General features: G+C 44.9%; 1 protein-coding gene across 1 annotated transcript in view; it reads left to right on the forward strand.

The window, feature by feature from the left end:
* Positions 1-21,448, forward strand: part of SDK1 (sidekick cell adhesion molecule 1) — a gene marked incomplete at both ends in the record, with an annotated part of 886,211 nt that overhangs the window by 689,808 nt on the left and 174,955 nt on the right. Inside the window, one exon of the mRNA XM_080702238.1 lies at positions 21,150-21,265. Within this exon, the coding sequence (XP_080558364.1) occupies positions 21,150-21,265 (116 nt within the window). The remainder of the gene's footprint in view (positions 1-21,149; positions 21,266-21,448) is intronic.

The raw sequence follows: 21,448 nt of genomic DNA on the forward strand, positions 1-21,448 counted from the left end.
TGAACCCTGTGCCCACCTCTCTTTTCAGTCCATGCACAGTGTGGCGATGTATGCCAAGTGGGTGGCTTGTCGCCACTTGCTCTTGGCAGGGACTGGCACCCGGGACCTGCAGGGCCTGCCACATTCAAACTTTCTAACTCTCTGACTTCTCCCCACTTTTCTTATTCCCCCTTTGCCCACCATCCCCCCTATCTTGTCCACCAGTCCCATTTAATAGATTTTATTAGCAGTGCCTCCCTGACCTTTTCTGCTCAAGGCATTTTAAAGGGGACACATTAACTTTCAAATCGAGTGGCGCCGCTCTCATCTAGTTTCAGCAGAGTGAACTTTCCTAGGGGTGAGAGGAAAGGTTGGACCTCACAGAAGCTGCAGCCTAAAGCCCAATGTATGTGGAGCTTGCCTGTCAGCCCTCCATCACGAGGACCCACCAGGAAATGGAAAGTAGCCTACGTTTCCTAGGGAATCTCACAGCGCTCCCAGAAATCGATGTGTGTTTCATTTCAAGTGGAAAAAACCAGAGCGCGTAGGTTCTGCACACTAAATGCCCGGTGTAATTAGAAGCATTTTTCTTACTGCCAATGTCTACTTCAGCAACTTTCTAATCGCGCGGAAGAGGGGGGAAAGTACAGGGTCCCTGGAAGCAATCAGCAGTTCGCGTTTGCTGCTGATTCAGTGTTGCAAGTGTAGTTTTGTTCAAAACTGTTCATACAACCATGAAAGACACACAAAGAAATAATATGACCAGAAAGTTCTCTGGTGAGCCCAAGCTGGGGTCCAGTCCATGCCCTGTCAGAATATACAATGTACTAGATCCCAGTGACATCCTGAACCCAACCTATGTAAATGAGCGAACTCTCAATCCATTTAAAAAAGACATCCTTTAAGATACAGATGTTGGCTTTTCTGCAAAGGGTCTAAAGACAAATTATACTATAAATCATCATTTTGAATGCCCCAAGGTAGGACTTGTTTTCTTGTTTTCATTCTCCCATCATTTTTCTTCTTGTAACAGGTATGTTTGTGCTATAATGATTTATTCTGGTTTCAGAACATTACTTTATAATGAAAGAGAAATATTTCATATTTTAAAAGAAATGGGAAAAATATTTGGTTATCCCCATTTCTAAAATGTTAGTAAAAGCTCCTGAATGTTCACTTGGGCTTTGAAAGGGCCTCTAAAGTAAGGATTATAAATGAACACTCATTTGCAAGCCCTGTTTTTATCTCTTCTTGGGAAATCCTCAACATGGCATTAAGTGACACTGCACAAAAGATTTGTTTCTCAACCCCAAAGACTTACTGGACCCCAGGCTTTTCCTTCAGCGCAGAATAATGCTCTATACCCTCCTGGCATAACCTAAAACACTAAGGAAAAACTGAACAAAATAGATATAGGATGTGCCATTAGGCATGGGCTTAATTTGGTCTTTCAGAATTTATAGAAAAGGAAGATAGATTTTCCTTATGCCGGCTTATGTAACTACACTCATCTTTTGTCATTTACCCCCAATAGTCGTGTGAGATAGACATGCTGTCCCTATTTTACTGGGAAAAAATACTGGAAGCTCAGAGAGGTAACTGACTCTCCCAAGGTCACATAGCTAGAAGATTGTGGAAAATACTGATATGTAAACCTGGGTCAGCTGGCCTCTCATGTCTGTACCCTAACTGTGAGGGTCTGACAGCCCTAGAATTTGCCTTGCCTTTGCATTCTGCATGCACCAAGCATGCTAAAAATCACTCCCAGGCTTTCACTGTAGCTCATATGTGAAGTAAATTTTTAAAAAATGAGATCTCATCTCACTTGTGCTCACATGGCAGGTGGATGTATAGTCACTGTTGGACATTTTTTACTGCAGTTCACAATAAGAAATCCAAAGCCAGTGCACATGCACACACACACACACACACACACACACACACACACACGCACAAATACACACACGCATGCATGCATGCACGCACACCTTAAAACAAAGGATCCATGGAAAAGCAGTTACCCTCACAGTGTATGATGTTCTTTAATATTTTCTGCTCTAGCCCATTCTGTTTCATTCTTCAAAAAATGCTGGTGAGTCCATTGAATTGGTGTCCTAGTCTACTAATCACCTGTGACTCACAGTTTGAAGAATGCTGAACTCCAGTGATCTAGGGTGCATGGATTGACTGATCTCTCTTTCAGAAAAAGCTCCCATTGGAGTTGGGATTCTTCGGGTCTATGTTGTGAAGCTGTCTTGTGTATCTAACTGTAAGACAGACAGGAGTGTGAGCAGGGGCCACCAGCCTAGGCACGGGTCTCTGACTCGGGGCCTCCAGGGTTAGGCTGGGGTCCAGCATCTGTATCTTGCAGATGACCTCATAAAATGGAAGTATTCCAAGACTCACCCTTCAGCTACTGCTGGAAGACACACGAGAAAGTAAAACCTATCTTCAATTATTTTGGCCATTTTGTGACTTAGAGACCCATTTCCTACTAGCCTGGGAACCCTTGGGGGTTAGGGGCTGTGTCTGATTTGCCTTAAAAAAATAACAAAAGTATATCTGCATCCACAAATCCAAGCATAACTCTTGACATATTCACAAAGCATAGATCTGATCAAGGCCAGAAGGCTCACAGTTTCTATTGCAGTCTGAAGTTGTGCCAATGTAACCCCACACTCAGCCTGATGCCGTGCCTTCTCTCCATCTTGAAAGTGGGAAAGAAAGCAGCTCTGAGCGCCATCAGAGTGCACCGGCCCTTCTTGCCTTTTCTGCATCCTGCCACCCAGAAGCTCACCACCTAAGCACCTCCCACAGGAACCGGCCCCGAGTGGGAGCCTGGACTCAGAAGTTCTTCTCCCTCCTCTGCTGGGAATGGCCGCAGGGCTGCAGCCCCATGTGCATGAAAGCATCACCCAGTGTGAACAAGATGCGCACCTGCAGTACCCCCAGGAACTCAAGGTGGTGACCCCGTCCAAAACGTGTGGATGTGCTCGTGAAAAAATGCAGCTCAGCCCGAAGCTGGCACTGGAGAGCGGTCACAGGAGGAACAGAACAGAAGCCTCCAACGTGCAGTTTCATGCACACACAGAAAACATAAAATGGCGTATATGAGGCTGGGGATTGAATGAGGAAAAAGAAGAGCCGCCCCATCGGCAAGGTCAAGTGCTGCTGGACCAAAGTCAGCCAGACGGATCTGCTGCCTGGCCAGCCTCGGGCCCGTGACTGGGGAGCTCAGTAACTGGCACAAGTGCAAACACTTTTCAGGAAAGAAACTGGCATTTCATGAATAGACATATTCCTCGTCTGTCATCATGTCCTTAACCTGCTACAGACCCAGAGGAGCAGGCCAGCCAGCAAGATCGTCACAAAGTTGGCAGGCAGCGCACCCAGGCCCACCTGCCTCACCGCCAGCATAGGAACTGGCTCTGCAGGCTTCTCCTCTAGGCCTGGCAAATGCACAATTGCAAAAATATAAGTAAAGAAGCTGGGCGTGGTGGCGCACGCTTGTAATCCCAGCATTTGGGAGGCTGAGACTGGAGGATCGCGGTTCAAGGACAGCCTCAGCTACTACTTAGTGAGGCCCTTTGCAACTCAGTGAGACCCTGTTTCCAAATAAAGATTAAAAAATAGGACTGGGGGTGTAGCTCAGAGGTAGAATGTCCCTGGGTTCCATCCCTAGTACCACAATATATATGTAAAGAAAGGGACACATGGAACTTTTAAAGTATTAAAATATTTTCTTATAAAGGCCATAAAAGGATACTCCAGCTTATTTGTCAAAGATTTGTTATCCCAATAACGCATTAGATATGTTTAATGCAGTGAGCACATCCAGGTGTAACCAAAACACAAGAACCATAGCCACACAAGGGCTCAGCTGTGGCCTATAATGATCTGGAATTAACGGTAACAGCCGGCCCACAAATTGTAATATATACATCCACCCAGTAATGCGTAGCCGGCAATTCTTCCAAGTAATGAGTTCACGTCTCCCTTTTGAAAGGCATATACATTTAATTCCGCAGGGTTACCTGGAGAGATAGATGCCCATGAATCCCTATTAGGTTCAGGTCAGACATTTTAGTCCCTAATATTGTAAATCGTATACTTTTAGGACAGTGAAAACAGAGTGTGCCACTGTGACAAAGGCCAATGCCCTCTCCCAGGTGTATGATTTTGCTGGGAAGCAGCCGCCTGCCCAGCCCCTTCTCATGCAGTACAGCTGTGCCGAGCTTGCACTGCGGGGACACTAGCGGGAGTGCTGAGATGTTTCTAGGCAAAAGCTGGCTCCACAACCCCCTGGAGGAGACAGCATCCTGCCTCTAGAAGCAAAGGCACGCAAAGGCCATCCTCCAGCCCCTGCTCCACTGGGACTGCTGCTGAGGGGAGTGCTGCTCCTGGAGGCACCGTGCAAGGCCACCAGTACCAGGACAACTGACATCACGCTCAAGGGTAGTGAAGAGGAATTTGTATCGTGTGAATGAGATTCCACAGTTTTATCTGGAACAGATAAGGCAACGTTATCTTAATCAATACAACTGGGCCTGTTAGAATATGAAAACTATGTTGGATAATGCACTTTACTTTCACTGTGTCAGCTTCAGCTCATTTCCCTGGGTTGTCAGAGGGCTGCTGGCCATTTTCAGGTTGGTTTGCATCCATCTGACAGGGGAAGATACACAGGACACAGAAGTCCATTATTCCCACCTCAGGGGCCCGAGTGGCCACATCTGCCTGTTCCATGAAGCCCCATGAGCTTCTCCACCGGCGCCTCCTGACATCTCCAGAGCACCACTCAGCACCATGGTCAGCACAGGCGTCTCTTGATTGGCCTTCATTTATCTAATTCCCGCCATTGATGTAGATTGCAGAGAAAATGAATTGTGATGGTTGACAGGAGTTCAAATAAGCTTTACATCGTCTCCATCTATGTCCAACCTAAATAAAGTATCAAGATGGAAAACAAGGGGCTGGGGATGTAACTCTGTGGCAGGGCACTGGCCTAGCACACAGGAGACCCTAGGTTTGATCCTCAGTGCCACAACAAGAAAAACAGAAAACAAAGTGTGCCTCTCTTTTCAGCTGCCCGGAACATGCCTGCCTGGTGCAGTCACCGGTCTTGTGGGATGTAAGGAACAGCCGGTACTCCTGACAAGAAGGGCAGGAAAGAGCTGGTGGGGAACAAGAATGGGATGTTCTGCCTGCCCGTTTTATCCAAAGAGAAGGAAATAACCAAGGGAAGAATGCAGGGAGAGAGAAAGAGGTTGGAAGGAGGAAATAAGTGGAAAAGGGGGACAGTGGCTTTCAAAGGTGGTCCATGGACCAGCACCACCACCTGGGAATCAGTCAGCTGAGCACATTCTCTGGGCCCAGCCCAGGCCCACTGCACTAGAAACGGGGGTGGGCCTAACTGCCCTCCAGATTACTGTGAAGCATACTCTAACTTGAGGACCTCCTCGAGAGGTTGGAAGGAGAATGTCACATCCAGGAGCAAGAATCATGAGCCCTGCTCACGACTTGTGGCTAGCCCAGACTCAGAGAGAAACTTTTGTCTGCGTGAACCGTAGCCCCGGACACATGAACTCAGTGTTACCCAAGTGCTCAAAGGAGTTAGAAGTGCTGCTCAGGAGAAGCCTCCACTCTGTTTCCAGAAACCCAGGGTGGTTGGGCAGGAGGCTACCATCTCCCCTAGTCATGACGTTGGACAGGAAGAAGGATATAGTAAGGATTGGCTGGCGAAGTAAGAGGGCTGATGCGGACCAAGGTGAACCAAGGAAAATATGCAGATGTGGAGGAGCCTGGAACTTCTGAACAGCCTCTGCCGCACTTTTGCTTCTCCAGACCCTGAGAAGAAAATGAGCTAGGAGAGCTGCACTTAAGTCGGGTGGGAGATGATGTTTCTGTGATTTTTTTCCCCTGATTTTGGTCTGGCTCCCTGTGAAGATTAGAACAATTCATTTCTGAAAAGGAATGGAGTTCATATCAAAAAGGATAGGAAAAGCACACTCAACAGAAACCCAGTGGGAAAATGAGGACCAGTGAGGAAATTCCCAGGCCAGGATACAGACGACTGGGTGGAGGCCAGGACTGTGGGTTTCCTGAGCTTCTCAGGAGCAGCGTCCAGAGCTCCTTCCTTCCATCTTCGTTTCCTCTTGGGGCAGCGTTAATGAGTAGATAGATCCAAATACCATGTTCACTCTTGATAATCATTCATCCATTCATTCACTAACTTACTCCGTAAGCACCCTGTAGACAAGATGGAGAAATAAGCTTGCGTGAAAAACTAAGTTGATGAGTTTGTAGGGTTGATCTGTGACCCAAGAATGTGACTTACCTGTGTGGTTACCACTTGGAAGGGACTCCAGTTGCAACATCTGGCCTTCTTCTGGCTATTCCTGGCCAGTGACTCAGAGTAAATGGAGAGGCCTTCCTTTCAAATATGCTGGGATCACTGAGCATGGTGGCGCATGCCTGTGATCCCAATACTTGGGAGGCTGAGACAGGAAGATTGCTGGTTTAAGGCCAGCCTCAACAATGTACCAAGGCGTTAGCAACTTAGTGAGACCTTGTTTTAAAATAAAGTAAAAAGTTAAAGTGCTGAGGGTGTAGCCCAAAGGTAGAATTCCACCCCACCAAGTTCAATCCCCAACACCAAAATAAGTAAAATAAAATAAAAAAGCAGGTGTCACCATGGAAGGGCAGGGGGCAAATCATCTATTCTGTCCCAGAGTAAGAAATAAAAAATAATGTCTTGTTAGATTGTTGATTCAACAGATTACAACGTAAGGGAAAACCCAGCATGCCACTCCTAGACACAACCAACCAACAGCACAGGACAAGGGGACCTGACTTGCCCACAGTCACCTTAAAAAGACCTGAGGGTTTTAGACCCGATAGAAGCTCTGGCCATGACCTTAGCCTCTCTCAATAGAAGATGAGTTTCCGCATTAGCAGGCCATCATGCCCGCAGTGCTGGCTGGCCACATCGCTACCTCCAGATGCCCGGCCACCAGGGCTGGGGAGAGAGTCCAGGCCCCTTGGAGGAGAGCCAGAGTGGGCAGTGCTCTGGCCGTCCTGTCCTAGGAGAAATAGCGGAGAGAAGCAGGTGATAATTGGACCTGGAGCAGTAAAGCCCGGCTGGGTATTTTTCAAATAGTCTGACAACTTTGTGTATGTGCAAGGAATGGTTTACCCAGGAGACAGAGGAAACCAATGGGCAGAAGTTGCAGAAGGAAAGGTTTTAGTTCAGCATGCGGAAAATCCCCTTTGCAACCTACGGTGGAGGAGCACATTGGCTCAAGAGCAGGAAAGCTGTCTGTGGAACTTGGAAAGCGCAGCTGAATGGCGCCTGCCCAGCAGCTGGGGGAGGGCCCCCCTTCATGGAGGCCCCTGCAGCCCCTCTAGGCTGCAAGACCACATACGCTTCATCACAGTGCTGTTCTCTGCCCCTCGGCCCTGTGAAGCTCCACAGAAGCAACATCCTTCACCTAAACTCTGATTATTGTAGTTTCATAAAACAAAACCATGATACTGGAGCTGGGCACTTGTAATCCCAGCATTTGGGAGGCTGAGACAGGAGGATCGTGGTTCACAGACAGCCTCAGCTACTTACTGAGGCCCTTTGCAACTCAGTGAGACCCTGTTTCAAAATAAAGAATAAAAAATAGGGCTGGGGTTGTAGCTCGGAGGTAGAATGCCCCTGGGTTCAATCCCCAGTACCAGAAAAGAAACGATACTGAGTTGGGCTTAAGCATTTGAGTTTGCATCCTTGCTCTGGTACATAGGTAGGTTGCAATGCCCTACCTACCGTGGGTTTTCCTTTCCTTTTCTTTCTTTTTGTGATACTGGAGTTTGAGCCCAGGGGCGCTCCACCATTGAGCTATGCCCCCACCGCTTTTATTTTATATTTTGAAACAGGTTCTCTCTAAGTTACCACTCACTGGCCTTCAACCTTCGATCCTTCTCCTTCAGCCTCCTGTGTCCTGGGATTACAGGTGTGTACCACTGCACCTGACTTTTGCTTACCGCATTTTTGCCTGGCAATTTCTACTTAAAGATTTGGTTCAGAAACTGATCTCCTCCATCGTCTCTTTAAGGAAATTCATACTGGCCTTCACTGCAGCATGTATTATTCAGAATTATAAACATCGCTTCCCACTAGACTCTGAGCTTCATGAAAGCAAGAACCTTGAACCTTGACTGATTACATAAACACAAAGAAAGGACCTATTTGGGACCAGAAGTGCCCTAAACATGTATACAAATACATGCATATGCACTCACAAAGATCCATGTACACATGCACATCTACACACACAAACCCATGTATCTTTACACATTTGCATATATATGCCATATACATTTATGCACATGTATGTAGACATGGAATTACAAGAGGTAACATTGGCTTTTTGTAGTAAATGAAAATGAAGCCAAAATAAGTATTTCAGGAAACCATAACTTATAAGTTGAGCGGGTGCACTTTATCCTGTGAGCAGTTTGTAATCTTATGTCATTGTTTTGAGGAAAAACAGGTTTCTAGTTAAGTGCAGTATTGCTTACAGTAGGAAACCAATAGATCAAAGCGCCTTCGTCCTCTGTTCTCGGTACACATATATCAGAGGATGTGTGTGTGTACACCAGAGCCAAAGTACAGACTTTCCTAATTACCAAGACATACAGAAAAAGAGAAAATAGAACATAATATGTCAGAGTACCCAGTTGTATGTCATTAAGCATACATAAAGAGTATGTATATTTACAACATTACGTAGAGACAGAACTGAAAACAAATGTATTGATTTTATCAACACATATAATGGACTTAATTTACCTATAAAATATTAATATTCCAGTTTGAGTAACAAAGTAAAAACCTAGCATTCTGTTATAAAGAGGCAGTACTTAACAAGACAGGCTTGGGAGAATAAAAAAGGAAAGATGGACAGAAGAGATACAGGCAGATAAAATAAAGAGTCATAATCATTATATCTGACACATAGAAACTATATCAAGTAAACATTTAAAAAGATCAAGGAAGCCAGGTATAGTGGTAGTCACCTGTAATCCCTGTACTTGGGAGGCCGACGCAGGAGGATCACAGGTTTGAGGCCAGCATCAGCAACTTAATGAGACCTCAGCAACTTAGGGAGACCCAATCTCAAAATAAAAAGGGCTGGGGTGTATATCCTGGAGGTAGACTACCCCTGAGTTCAGTCCCAAGTACTAATAAATAAGTAAACAAACAGACCCAGTAGAGCATTTTTATGTAAAAGCTCAATTCACATCAAACACTGTTGTAAAAAAGAAACAACATGTAATACAATAGGAATCTATTGAGATTCACTCAGTACAATAAACTACTTGTGTGCCTCAAGCCCCCAGTCTGTTCTCTGAGTTTACACAATTGGAAACACATAGGCATTCCTGCTGATGGAGGGACCATTGGCCCCACCAAATCCTCCACTCTTTCTCATTGAAATGCAAGTGTTGGCTAAAGCAATTGACAAGAGACAGCAGTTCAGCCATGCGTGGTGGTGCAAGTTTGTAATCCCAGTACTTGGGAGGCTGAGACAGGAAGATCCGGGTTCATGGCCAGCCTCAGCTACTTAGGCCCTCTGCAACTTAGTGAGACCCTGTTTCAAAATAAAAAGAGCAAAAAATAGGGCTGGGGGTGTAGCTTGGAGGTAGAATGCCCCTGGGTTCAATCCCCAGTACTGCAAAAAAAAAAAAAAAAAAGAGAGAGACAGACAGACAGACAGATAGCAGTTAGAAGCACAAGGCCTGAAAGGAAATGGTCAAACCATATTTGCAGGTCATAAGATTTGATATCTGTAAAACCTCAGCAATACATTATAAACCATAAATAATTTTGCATACTGGTAAGTTATAAAATCAGCATATATTGAAAAATTGACTTCATATCCATAAACAAAGTACAGCTAGAAGTCATTATCAGCTCCTATTACAGTACCAGCGTTAGCAACTTGACAAGACCCTGTCTCAAAATAAAAAAAAAATAAAAAGGGCTGGGGGTATATCTCAGTGGCAGAATGTCCAGGTACTAGGCTCAATTCTAAGTACTACACACACAAATAATAAAATAATAAAGTTCGTTCAAAAAAGATTAAGCATAGTGACAAAGGGAGCTCAGTTCCCTAATAACCATACACAAGGATGCATTCCAAATGGATCAGAGATAAAACCATTCAAGTACTAGAAGAAAAACTTAGTGAATTTATCTATAACCCAGAAGTAGGAAAAGGCTTCTATGACTCAAAATTTAGAAGTAGTAAATGAAAAGATGGATAAATTTGACTATGCACAAGTTTTAAAAACAGAAAAAAGAAAAATGTGCAAAGGGAATAAATACAAATGGCGAAAATTTGCAGCTTATATCTCTATAGTCATAGCTTCTAAGATACAGGGGGAAAAAAAGATGAACGCTATGAAAAATGGAAAAACTAAAAAAAAAAAAAAAAAAAAGCAGCTCACGGGACTGTGTGCCATCCAGAAATGTGTGAGGGAGCACCATGGTCTCCAGCTACCTGGGACGAAGAGGTTAAATCTACACGAACACTGAGATAAATAAAAAGAAAAAGAAATCTACAAGTTTTGGGTACCAACAGTAGAGATAAAGACTTTATAGCAAAATTCAATCCCAAAGGCCTGGGGTTTGAGAGACCCATTCGTGGAGACAGCCTCCCAGGTAAACAGTGGCTTGATTGCTCATTAAATGATATTGCCAGAATGGCAAATCCAGTAAAATCCAGGACACTGCAGTCCCACCTGCTTTTTCTCTTATGAAAGATGTAAAGCAGAATACCATATTTGACCAAGGAATCTCTTTTGAGTGATTCAAACTCACGCTCTGCGCTAAGCACGGTTGTGGACATCAGTTTCCATCAACCTGCAGTACCAACCTTTTGGCTTAATCATCTCCTAGACTGGATTTGTGCCTGGGTCACCCAGTGTAGTGTCCGTGCATCTTACCTAACGGCGCTATTCAAAAGCAGCACCTTTCCAATTTCCTGCTCTTGATTGGTCCTGAACACGGCACTGACAGTTTCCAGACAGCTTGGCAAAGTGATCGATTCTGCAACTGCAGGAATGTTCCAGCTTTACATACTAAGTGCAGGACATTGTAGCCGGCTGCTTGTACTTAATCGGAAACAGTTTTAACACACTCCAACACGCTCCTGGGTAAGTATTTACTCATGCTTCTTATTTCGTACCGGCAGACAAGCTTACCAGTTCTAATCTTTTTCTGTGTATGGTCTAGGCTTTGGGGAAAGTGCTGGCATAATTTGCTTGGAATTGTTGCTTCACCTGATTCCTTTTTCATTAAGTACAAGATTTGAGGCTGAAGAAGAGAGGATTATGAGAAGACGTGAATCTGAATTGGGAAGAGTCCTTGTTATATTCCCCAAGTAGAAAAGATTTCCACTGCTCTGTTCGGTTCAGTGTGCCGGATGGCTCCCTTTAATAGAAAAATTGTTCACTCTTTGAAAATATGTCTCTATAAACATAATAGAGAAGCGTGGAGGCATATGCATGTAATCCCAATACTTGGGAGGCTGAGACAGGAGAATTCAAGGCCAGCTTCATCAATTTAGTGAAACCCTATTTCAAAATAAAAAATATAAAGGGCTTGGGGTATAGCTCAGTGGTAGAATGCCCCTGAGCTCAATCCCCAGTAGCACCAGGAAGAAGGAGGAGGAGGAGGAGGAGGAGGAGGAGGAGGAGGAGGAGGAGGAGGAGGAGGAGGGAGAGGAGGAGAAGGGGCAGGAGGAGAAGGGGGAGAAGGAGGAGGAAGAGGAAGAGGAGGAGGAGGGAGAGGAGGAGAAGGGGCAGGAGGAGAAGGGGGAGGAGGAGAAGGAGGAGGAGGAGGAGGAGGAGGAGGAGGAGGAGGAGGAGAAGGAGAAGGAACTGTTATTCTCTTTTACAAATTGATTTAATTGTGGACCTTATTATTTTATAACTACTCTTTAAAATTTTTGCAGAAAACATGATTTATTTTAAAATTTAATCAAAATTGAGATCTCACTGAATTTATATTAGTGGTGAGGAATAAAGGAAAGAAAAGAAAATTTTTAAAAATTATTCATAGTTTATTGAACACCATCTAATACTAGACAATAATCATAATCTAATTGCACCTGCCTTCTACATGTAACAAGGTGAATATAGGAAGGTTAATTTTAAAAATGAAAACTAACAACACACAAATATACCTATGGCTTGTAAGGGAGAGGAAGCTTGTCCATCAAAGGGGGCCAGACCTCAAGGAAGGTTGCAGTGTGGCTTTCCCTCTCTGAGCCCTACATCAGATGGTACAGAGAGAGTTACTAGATTTAAAAAATTCACAGAAGCTGGGCGTGGTGGCACATGCTTGTAATCCCCACGCTTGGGAGGCAGAGACAGGAGGATCGTGCAGGTTCAAAGCCAGCCACGCTGGCTTAAGAGACCCTGTTTCCAAATTTTAAAAAAAAGTATAAAAAAAATAGGTCTGGGAGTGTATCCCAGAGGTAGAAGGGTTTCCAGGAACCCCAGTACCAACCCCCCCCAAAAAAATTCACAGAATGAGCCATATGTATAGTTCATTTTTAAATAGACTTTCTTTTTTACAGCAGTCTTAGTTCACAACAGATTGAGAAGATAGCTTAGAGTCTCCCCATCCTCCTGCCCCAACACATGTGGCCCCCTCGATGGGTGTCCCCACGCCAGGACTACCTGTGATACACTCCATGAATATACCTGACATCTCACTGTCACGTCACCCAGCACCCACTGTCCACACCACTTTCACTCTCTGGACTTTGGCAAATGTGTAATGAAGGCCGGGTGTGGTGGCGCACGCTTGTAATCCCCACGCTTGGGAGGCAGAGACAGGAGAATCGCGCAGGTTTGAAGCCAGCCGCACGTGCTGGCTTAGGAGACCCTGTTTCCAAATTTTAAAAAAAAAATGTAAAAATTGGTCTGGGAGTGTAGCCCAGAGGTAGAAGGGCTTCCAGGAACCCCAGTACCACCAAAAAAAAAAAAAAATGTGTAATGAATGGCATGTATCCATCACTATAGTATCATGCAAAACAATTTCCCCACCCTAAACATCCTTCCCACCTGTTCCTGAACCCTGGAAGCCACTGGTCTGCTTATTGTACCCACAGTGTGGCCTCTTCCAGAATGTCCTAGAGTTAGAATCACCCCTTTCAGGTTATATTCACTTAGCAGTATGCAATGTGTAAGTATGGTTTTCAAATGTGATTTCAGCAGTTGCGAAGTTCTGAATGGCATCCATGATGGTTTGCCGTTGCATGCACTCGGTGTCTCCTGGCCTGTGAGACACTTTGAAGGCACAGTGACCACCACTCTGCCCTGTCCTGCCTCCGAGAGGTCCCGGCTCCAGGTGGGAGAAGCAGCCACGGTTCCGTCCAGGTCATATACACCTCCCACCAGAGACAAAGACCCCAGTGTCCACGCCACTCTTCTGGTGTTATTGTCAGGCCCTGTGAACACTAGTGCTACATGACAGAGGTCCCTGTCCTTGGCCTCCCAGACTGAGACTGTGCTTGGGCTTGGACTACTGTCAAACCTACCCAGGTCTGTGCTAGGGAATTATCTTGTGGAAATGGATTTCTTTGAGCAATGAAAACCAGAACAGAACAGAGTACCTGTCACTTCACCAGGCTGCTTCCAGGCCATCCTCAGGCCTTGGCAAAAGCCTAACTTGAAATGCTAATTATCTGGGGCGGAAAATGTCCCTTGAGGCCTTATTCTAGCAGCAGGAGGCCACAGCTTCCCACCTGGGAGAGGCCAATGCTGAGAGCCAGCTTCTCCTCCCTGCTCTGAGCAAGCCTGTCTTTTCTCCCCAAGGGGTAGGGTGATGTAACCTCAATAATTAAGACCTTTCCTGCCATAAGCACTCTTATAGGAGACACTGTCAGGAAGGATCTCTGGCTGTAGCTCCCTTTCTCCCTTGAGGGAATTTTCCATTCCATTGTCCACAAATTTCGGAGTCACTTCTAATGACAGTAATTAGGACGAAGAGAAGCTCAGGGTCTGGGAAGACAAGAGGGCTGAGAAGACTGGGTGATGTTTTGAAATGAAGCCCAGGGTGGTGAGAGAGGGAATCCGAGGCTGGAGAACTGGCCATCCTGTGACCATGGGGATGGATGGAGGAGAGAGTGTGCCACAGGGTCAGACACACCCGGGCTTTGGCTGAGTGATGCGGGTAGAGTGATTATTTCAACTCATGTTTGTGTGACCCCATATAAGGAGAAGGGAGGGGAAGCACCTTTCCCACGGAGTCAATCTGGGATACTTTCTGAAACTACCAGGGGCCCCTAGAGGCACCGACTTCAGAATGAATGACTGGAACTGGGAAAAGGCATATTTCTTTGAGGTAGGATAGAGGAAATATAAAAAGTAGGAGACAAAGAAAAGAGAGAATCTGCGTGTGGTGGTGCTTGCAAGTAATCCCAGTACTTGGGAGACTGAGACAGGATCACAGGTTCGAGGCCAACCTCAGCAACTTAGCAAGGCCCTCAACAACCTAATAAGACCCTGTTTCAATACAAAAAAATAGGGCTGGTGATGTAGAGCAGAGGTAGAATGTCCCTGGGTTCAATCTTCAATACTAAAATAAATAAAACGAGAAGAAAGAAAGGAAATTTTAATTCAGAAGTTTTGCGTCGTTTTCCAGGCCTGTCACTCCCTGAGTCCACCTCTCTCTCATTCTTATTGCTCCCAAATTTCTCAGAAATCTATAAATTTTGAAGTTAACAAAAAACTCATTCACCCATGATAATTACCTTTCACACTGTTAATAACCCTCTCCATAAATAGTTTATGCAAGAGTGATATGATAGCATGTGAAACCTCTAGTCGGGACTTTCCAGCATTACCTGTTGGCCAAAGAATGGAGGCCATGTCATGGAACTGGAAAATGACAGACCACCATAAACCATCTTGTGATCACAGCACATGTTACCCTTACATACCTGCCCATACTCACCCTTCACCAAGGCTCCTTTAAAGGAAGTGCCAAGGACCTCAGGAATACATCTCCATTCTCTCTGGATGTGTACTCCCTGCTTTACCCTAAAGGTTGGCTGGGGGTCCGTCTGTCTATCTGTCTCTCTCTCAATATAACTCTCATTCCTCCTTGCATGTATTCTTTGCTTTCCTCAGTAAATCTCTGTGCCTCTACTGACGCATGCTGAAATTCTTGTCCATCTGAGTTCAACCCCTAGTCATACCAAAAAAAAAAAAAAAAAAAAAGTCCACTGGCCCCAGAGTTGAGTTCCCCCTCTGTCTGGAAACTCCTTGGAACTCTCTTTGTTCTTCTGAAAATATCTGTTCTCTCATAACATTTGATTTGATTTGATTGGTACTGGGGATCAAACCCAGGAGCATTCTACCTCTGAGCTCCACATCTAGACCTTTTTGTTTTTTGAAGCAGCATCTTGCATGTTGTTGAGGGTCTCACTAAGTTGCTGAGGCTGACCTCAGCCTCCCAAGTACTAGGATTACAGCCTGTGCACCGCACCTGGCCTTCCCATGACATCTCGACGTGGCTCTTAGGTTGCAGTGAAGCAAAGCAAAGGTGCAGATGTCCTCTTGAAACCGTAGGAAATGACCCCTTGTGTAGATTACGCTAAATCCTTTTTTCTTTCTAGCATATGGTCCAGGTCTTAGAGAACTTAGCAGCATTTGATGAAAAAGTACTGTGGAATTCACAAGCAGTAATCAGGGCTGATGACATTCTGGAGCCGAGCCACAAAGAAAGGCAAACATGTGTTAGTCTTTTCCCAATAGCTCCTGGTGTTTTTTTTTTTTTTTCTTCCCTTCCCTTTTTTTCCCTTTCTTTTTCTTTTATCTTCTTTCTCTTTCAGGGGAGATCATCCTGGTTTCCTATTGTTGCACAACAGATGGCCTCAAAACTTAGCAACTCAGCACAACAACCATTGTACTGTGCGTCATAATGTTGTGGGCTGGGGATCAGAGTAGGACTTGGCTGCGTGACTCTTTTCCTGGGTACCGCTCGGGCAGTTGGGGAGGGAGAAGGGGGCTTCCCCCCCCCGGGGACTCGTCTGTGGCATCACCTGCACATGCTTCTCCAGCCTGGTGGTCTCGGGGTGCTTGGACACTTCCTGAGTGGCCACTCGGGCGCCCAGAAAGGATGTCCAGTTTTCCAGCACTGCTTGTTGAAAAGACTTTTCTTTGTTCTTGTATTGAAAACCAATTGATAGGTGTGTGAGTAATTTCTGGACTCTCTCTTCTGTATCATTGATCAATGTGTCCATGCTCTCTTCAGTAACACCATTTTTTTTTTCCCTGCTCCCAGAAAGGAAAAAAAGTGCTATCATTAAGGCCCACATCACATTCTATCGGTCAGAGCAGTCACAAAGCTCCCTTCCAGGGCCCTCACAGGCACACCACTGCTCAATGCAAAAAGTGTCACAGAACTATTTTTTTAAAACAAGTTCTCGCTAAATTGCAAAAAGCTTTGTGAAGTTTGCTGAGATTGGCCTCAAACCTGTGATCCTTCTGCCTCAGCCTCCCAAGTACCAGAATTACAAGCATGCACGACTACACTCAGCCATACTATACGTTTTGACAGCCAATTTTAGTTCACAATAATCACTGTCAGGGTTGAGATGCGGAATGTTTTCAGTGCGCCCTAGATTCTCCTGCCACCCTTCACACGCTCATCTCTGCCCCTGCCCCCGCCCTTGGCAATGCTGATGCTTCCTCTTCCTATGAGTTTAACTTTTACAGACTATAAAATGAACGAGATAATCCAGTACGCAGCCTTCTGAACCTGGCTCCTTTCCTGTAGCATAAATGCATGTGAGAGTCACCCGGGTGGTCCGCATGAGAGTCAGCGGTGCCCTTCTGTTCTGAACGGTATTTCACTCCAGGGATGTAGTGCAGTCTCTTCACCCAACCACCAGTTGACAAACATTTGGGATGTTTGCAATTGGGGGGATTATAAAAGCTGCCATAAACACGGCATAAAGATTTTGTTATGTGAACTCGAGTTTTAGTTCTTCTGCACAGACACCTAAGAGCAGGATCTCTGGAGTGCGTGGCAGGTGCACATTTAGCGTTGTGAGAAAATAACAACCTGTTCTGCCGGCAGCTGAAGCACTTTCAGTCTTCCCAGCTGCCGGTTCCAGGGTGTCATCTGCTGCCTCGTCACTAGCATTTGGTCGTCCCTGTCCTTTGTTTTATTTTAGCCCCTATAATGGGTGTGCAGTGGACTCAGATCCTGGTCCTAATTCTCTTATTCACGTTTTGAGGTTTTGGTTTTTTTTATTATTGAATTTTGAAAGTTTTTTTTTTTAAGTCCTTTATCGGATACAGTATATGTCACAAAGATACCCTCTCCCCAGTCTCTGGTCTTTCTTTTCATTTTCTTAGCAGATATTTGTTTATCATAGAGAAGAAGTTTTCTATTTTGATGGAATAAGCTTTATCGGTCCTTTTTTCTTTTGCGGATTATGCCCTTGGTGATGTGTCTGAGAAATTTTTGCCTAACCCAATATCACAACTGTTTTTATTTTTTGGTGGTACTGGGGTTCCTGGAAGCCCTTCTACCTCTGGGCTACACTCCCAGACCTATTTTTTTTTTTTTTTTTTTGGAAACAGGGTCTCTTAAGCCAGCACAGCTGGCTTCGAACTTGCTCGATCCTCCTGTCTCCGCCTCCCAAGTGCGGGAATTACAAGCGTGCACCACCACGCCTGGCCACAACTGTTTTTATAATTTTATAATTATAGGTTTTTATAATTATAGGTTTGCATTCACGTTTTCATATATGGTATTAGGTACAAGTCCAGATATATTCATTCATTCATTCTCTCTCTCTCTCTCTCTCTCTCTCTCTCTCTCTGCCTTTTTCTTTCTTTCTTTTGCATGTGTATGTCTAATTTTTCCAGCATCATTTGTTCAAAATATTATCTTTGTGCTTTTACTGAAAACCATTCACTACATATGTAAGTCATTTCTGGACTCTCGTCTGTGTCATTGATCAATATATCCATCCATTTTTTTGAGTAATATGCTATTTTAATTACTATAAATTTACAGCTATTCATTATGTAGTAAATTTTGCCCACTCATTTTTTTTTGAAATAGTGTTAGCTCTTCTAAATATTTTGCATTTCTGTATAAATTTTAAATCACCCTTTCACTCAAAAGCATCTGGCTATGATTTTGATTGGGACTGCAGTCACTGTGGAGGTCGTTTGAGTTTGTGTTGTCTTCTTTTTGTTGTTGTTGTTGTTGTTGTTGTTGTTGTTACTGGGGATGGAACACAGGGCCATTCTACCTCTGAGCTATACCCTCAGCCCTATTTTATATTCTCTACTTTAAAACAGGGTCTCACTGAGTTGCGGAGGGCCTCACTAAGTAGCTGAGGCTGTCCGTGAACCACGATCCTCCTGTCTCAGCCTCCCCTGTGCTGGGATTCCAAGCGTGCGCCACCACGCCCAGCTCTATTTTATTGTCTTCTAACCCACTAATGTGCTGTGACTATTCACCCAGGTACTGGGTTTGGTTTTGTTTATTTTAATCAGTGCCTTGTAGCTTTCAGAAGCTAGACCTTGCACATTGTTAGATTTGTATTTATTTCATGTTTCATTGCTACTTTAAATGGAATTGATTTTTTTATTTCAATTTCCAATTGCTTGTGTTTAGAAATATAATTGATTTTTGTTGTTTTATCTTGCATCCTGTGATCTTTCTTAATCTCACGTGGTTCTAGGAACTTTAATTGTGTTGACTCTTTGGGATTTTCCACATAGACACTCATATTGCCTGTGGACAGAGACCACCCCACCCCCCTTTTAATCCATGGGCCTTTTATTTCTTTTTCTTGCATTACGGCACTGGTTTGGACTTCCAGAGTAGAGATGATGAGGAAGACGTCTTCTCATTGTCCCTGATCTTGAGAGGACAGTTCTCAGTGTAGGTGCTTTGTAGATACCCTTTAGCAAGTTTATGCACTTTTTTTTTTAATCATGATTGGATGCTAAAATTTATCAAATGCTTTTCTAAACCTATTAAGATGATCATGTTTGCTTTTCATTATTCTGTCAATATAGTGTTTTACTTGGATTGATATTCAAATGTTAGAGTAGCATTGCATTTATACAATCAATCCCGCTTGATCAGGATTGATTGTGGTTTTCATGTTCTGCCGAATTTGCTTTTCTAATATTTTGTGGAGGATCTTTGAAACTGTGTTTACGAGGGATATTGGTCTGCAATTCTCTCTCTCTCTCTCTCTTTTTTTTTTTTTTTTGTTCAATATTCTTTTTGTTCATTTTGGTGTCAGGGTGATGCTTTATGTTTGAAGTAATTAGTCCTCAAATGCTTGGTGGAATTCTCCAGAGAAGTGGTCCAGTTCTCACCTGTGTCTCTCTGTATCCAACATCCTTTGTGAGGCTGTGGCTCCTGAAGGTTCTATACAGTCACATGGCCCACACTCAGCTTGGAGCGGCCATTGAGGATGTTAGCTGAATTTTCCTCACCCAGTTGTAGTGGTCATATTTGTATTCATTCATATTCATTCATTCTCATTCATTCATTCATTCTCTCTCCCTATCTCTCCCCCACCTCCCCTTGTATTTCAGTCAGACTGTGTGACCATAATGTGTTCTCAGCTCTTGATGGCTCTAGAAAAGTTACATTTTGTTGTTTGTCGGGCTTTTCCATGTTCTGAGCTAGGGATAATATTCTTTCCAGCTTGCTACATCCTAGGCACAGCTGTCCCTGTGGCCATTTTTAGTCCACAAATGTTACATGAAGGGGAGGCTGGACAGTTTCCTTGGTGATTTATGGAGGGAGGGACCAGGGGATGCCCCGGCCATGGTCAACAACAGATGGAAAGACAGCGTGGCATGAGAGTGGGCTGGAGGGGCACGATGCATTTTAAGCTTTGCCATCTCTGCCTGATAAGATGAGGCCATGCAGACGGGAGCTGTGGAAAGTGCAGCCATTGTGAACAGGACCGTGTTCTGACCCTATGTGTGCTGTGGCTGGAGACCCTTGTCTTTGTTTCTCTGCCTGGAGTTCAAGGATCCCTTGGTCTTTCATGTCTCACGTTTGAACTAATCACCTAAAGAGCCAGGACTGCCCTGTGTCCAATGGCAGCTAGCCCCTTCTTTGTAGCCCTTTTTATCCTCCCTCCAAAGCCAGCCTGGCCATACCACTGCCGTTTCCAGAAAGCGTTGATTCCCATTGCCCATCATATCAATGGCCGCCACGTTTGGATGAGTCTGTCAGCCCACAAAGGACCCGCCTACCTCCTCAATCCCTCTTCCTCCATAACCTCACCTAGCCATGATCAGTGCCTCCCACCCTGGCTGGCGCCCTTCAAAACACCAGGGGTTCTCACTGATCCCCAAGATACCATTCTCAAGGGCTCCCCTGCTTCTAAGCTCAGCCCTTTCTTCCAGACATGGCCCAAAGGAAGCCTCCATCCCTTCCCTACTCCTCCTTGCCCTTTGCTGCCCGTTCCTATTCGACAAGCACCTACCCTAGACCGTATGTCCCTCGAGGGCAGATATACCATTGGATTCCATCACCGTAGTAAAAAAAAAAAAGAAACAATAGGAAAGCCAAAAATAGTTGCCTCTGTCAACAAAGAGAAATTTGGCTTCCAAATGAATAAACAAACAAAAAAAATGCATGAAGGAAGGAAGGGATGATTTTGTTTTCTGGCTTTTTTACATAGAAAATAATTGGGCTTGAAACACAGAGGTAGGTAATGGCGGTGGTAGGGGGCGGGGAGGGTGTCCAGATGACACTCTGCCTTGGTCTCAACTCTCAGGCAATGGGGAAAAAGGAATTAGACAAAGGTTTTGCTTGCTGTCCATCTTGGATCCTTGGGAAAGGTTCATCTGTGGAGAGAGAAGATGGTCTAGTCCAGTTTTCTGCCTGTGCTTTAAGGAATTCTCCAAGAGAAAATGAGAAATAGCCCAATTCTCTTTCTTTGTAATGCCACTATTAGCTTCCAGAAGCATTCATCACACTTCCCTGTTCTCAGCGCCGTAATTGCCTGTGAATCGTGAGTGGCAGCTAAAGGTTTCTTTCTCTTCTCTCCTCCCCACGGTGCCTCCTGCCATTTGTTTGGCTGTCTTCCATGGCCGCCCGGGAGCAGTGCCCACCGCACCCCCGCAGAACGTGCAGGCAGAAGCCGTGAACTCCACCACCGTGCAGCTCTTGTGGAACCCTCCCCCTCAGCAGTTCATCAATGGCATCAACCAGGGATACAAGGTACCGGCCTTGTGCAGGTGGCTCTCCTGGTCTGCAAGGCCTTGTCTTGCACGGGAAAGCAGCCGCTTCCCATTGGGTCAAGGGCCCAGCGCATGAAACGCAGAGCGTCTTGACCTTGGTGGGGTCACCATTTATCCAAGGTCTTGTCCTCAGCCATCCTGGCTCAGAAACTCAAATGATCAG

Source organism: Muscardinus avellanarius (assembly GCF_963383645.1).
Source record: "Muscardinus avellanarius genome assembly, chromosome: 10".
In the NCBI taxonomy this organism is placed as follows: domain Eukaryota; kingdom Metazoa; phylum Chordata; class Mammalia; order Rodentia; family Gliridae; genus Muscardinus; species Muscardinus avellanarius.